General features: G+C 36.9%; 1 protein-coding gene across 1 annotated transcript; it reads left to right on the forward strand.

Moving 5' to 3' along the window:
• The first annotated feature begins 210 nt into the window (after nucleotides 1–210).
• Nucleotides 211–2,757, forward strand: LOC136259806 (high choriolytic enzyme 1-like). Its single transcript, XM_066053353.1, has 5 exons — nucleotides 211–354; nucleotides 669–857; nucleotides 1,191–1,308; nucleotides 1,371–1,885; nucleotides 1,985–2,757. Exons 1-5 carry the CDS (start codon nucleotides 252–254, stop codon nucleotides 2,509–2,511), a joined length of 1,452 nt encoding a protein of 483 aa, XP_065909425.1. The 5' UTR covers nucleotides 211–251; the 3' UTR covers nucleotides 2,512–2,757.
• The last annotated feature ends 366 nt before the right edge of the window (nucleotides 2,758–3,123 follow it).

A 3,123-nucleotide genomic window follows, 5' to 3' on the forward strand; every position in this document is an offset into this window, starting at 1 on the left:
TTTGTGTTCAGATTGCCATTGGAAACGTAAATGTGAAATATTAACTGGTGTTGACTCTTCCGTACGTGGCTCAGTACATGAATGGCTTCTCCATAGTTAGCTACATCATAGATATTAGAGCCTACGGTTTCTGTAGGCTCTAATATCTATGGCTACATGCTCAGTATAAAACTGAACGTTGATGCAAGTGCAGCAAGTCAGCCAAATTTTTAAGCTAATCGTATCAGTATATTATATATTGTAGGCAAATTATGAAGTGGATACTGCTAGCAAGTTTTTTGTTCAGTTTATCGCTACTAGTAGTGGGAAGAGCTATTCCAGCTAAGCGACGAGCAGGCCATCACAGTAGTCAAGGTAAAATGAATTTCGAGTCGTATGCAGCCTCTATAGCTATGTCATGATAATTAAGTTCCTGCCTATATGCATATAATATGTCACGATAGCTACAGCTATACTCGAAAGTCACAATACTCTAGCTGTTTGCTCTAAAATATATAGCTATAACTATAAACTGCAACCCCAAAATAACCCCTATAGCCGCCTCAGGCCGCGGGCTCAGATTACTATACTATAGCAACTGGGAATTAGGTTGTACTGTGAAGCATTATAGCCCCCATGCATACATGTGTTAATTAGCCTTATAGCTATTAAATCAAGTTCTTTTGTAGTGAATAATGGTGGTAGAAATGAATTAGCAGACATCATCTTAAATGAGGAGCAGAAGCAACTTCTTAAAGAAGCTGAAAATTACAATGGAAAAAGAGCAGTCATAGCTGATCTGAGTGACATAAGTGATTTGTATAGTAAACCTTGGACTAACGGCATAATTCCATATGTGATGGATCCTAAAATTGCTGGTGAGTGTTGTTACCACATCCACACATCTATACACAGTGTGTTAACTATAATATTATAGCTGTATTACTGAATGAGTTTACATCAACAGCACAAAACAACTCTGTTATTCTTAACACAAGAAATGTACAACAACAATATTGTATTTGGTTAGTGGCTAGTCCTACACTATCATACAAAATTCCAAGCAGAGAGATCATTATAGGGAAGCCATTTATGCATGAAATAACATTATCAAGATGAACATGAAATCATGCATGTAGCTAGCTATATTGTTGATATGTATGTATACTGCTCTATTCAGGACATGCATACAGATACTCTTTTGTTCCCAGGCACTCAATATGAGACATCCTATATCAAGGCAATGAGGATATGGCAGAACTACACTTGCATAAAGTTTGTAAATCGCACCAATGAAGATTCCTATGTTATCCTTACCAACCATACATCGTAAGTATTCTTATAATGTGTTACCTAGTTTAGATTTTAGTTTTTGTTTTCTTTTGATACAGTGGATGCCATTCGGGTGTTGGAATGTGGAATAAAACACCTTATGAAGTTTATCTGTCTGAACACTGTAATACTCCAGGCAATGCCATGCATGAGTTGGGGCATGTAATTGGATTCCGTCACGAACATCAAAGATATGACAGGGATGATTATATCAAAGTTATTGAAGACAACCTTGATGGTAGTGAAGCGGCTACAAAGAGTTTCAGCAAAATACCTTCTGTACTCCTCAATGATTTTGGAGTTGGATATGACTATGCCAGTGTGATGCATTATGGCAAGGATGCTTTTGCAAAACGAAGGAATCGTGATGTTTTTGAAGTGAATAAAGACCTTCCCAAATGTCTAAGAGATGCAGGACTAGATGTCGGACAAAGAATAACCATTAGCAGCAAGGACATAGAACAGGCCAACAAGTTGTACAAATGTCCAGAAATGCCAATACCTTCTCTTTGTGAGCTGTTGTTGCCATCACAAGAAGAAGATACTACTATCAGGAAGAAGAACATTAAAACAGGTAAGTCACAAGCACAGTATGATGTGTATTCATTCTGTTAATATGTGTGATCTCTGCACATGCCATAGAAAGAAATTAATTGACTTTTCCCATCTTTAGAAAACAAGATTTCTCTGGGGCTTGATGATGGTACTTGGGTGACTTGCCGACCTGGCAGGTGCTTCAAGAAATCTTGTGATGCTGGCTTTGATGAAACGAAAAGGAGCATCGGTAGTCTTGAAAGGTCATGTACTGACCACCAGTTAACAATCCGTACCACAATCACCAGGGATAAAAGTGACAAAGTCAAAGTTGGTGACACCGTCACACTAGAAGGAAAGCCAGGCCAATTTCTTGACTGCACCAGTGAGGGAGGATTCTGTAGTATGACACAATGTGTCCGACCAAACGAGGAAGGAAGCAATGGAGTTGAGGAGTGCTCTAATCATGTATTCCACATCACATCTGAAGGAAAGAAGACTGGTGATATTGTCCAGACACATGATATGGTTCAGCTGGAGTATAAACACAATGGACAGCTTTTGGATTGCACTGGGATGAAGTGTTTGGTTCGTCCTTGTAATGAGGAGTCTAAAACTGAGGGTCAAACTAAGTGCAAACCACCCTCTTTCATTATTCAAAAGTGATAGTGATAACAGCTGCTTTTCCTCCTTTGTTTATAATTTATTTTCACTTATTTTTATTCTTTAATTTCACAACTATCAAGCGATATAGTATAATCATATTTTTACATCCTTTAAATGTTTTAAACTATATTTAATATGCTGAATTTTTAAAACAATGTTTTTAATTATATACTTTTCCAACATGCAATGTATGCAATACGTTTGTAAATTTTTATAATTTGTATATTTTATATTTTATCTCACCATTGTCAGGAATTAACAATAAAATTACACTTGGCTATATACTGTTATACATGCATAAACATTGATAACAGCTACTTTCGGCCTCCTTTTGCTATTAAACCTCCTACAGTATCTCAGTACACTGTACATGTACAGGATTATAGTTGTATCCCAGCAATATTGAAGAAAGAAGGAAAGCATATAGCTTCCTTAGTGTGAGAAACACATTAGCATGCAAAACATACCACTTTAGAGAGGTCTGGAGGCATGCCACCAGGGTAATGTTTTAAAATTAGACTATCTGAAAGTTGTACATTAATAGATTATGTTGTAGTAGCATGCACTACTTTTAAACCAGCTTCTGTAAACTCAGAAACCAAGGATAAGTAG

The sequence above is a fragment of the Dysidea avara genome, chromosome 7, assembly GCF_963678975.1.
Source record: "Dysidea avara chromosome 7, odDysAvar1.4, whole genome shotgun sequence".
Lineage (NCBI taxonomy): Eukaryota > Metazoa > Porifera > Demospongiae > Dictyoceratida > Dysideidae > Dysidea > Dysidea avara.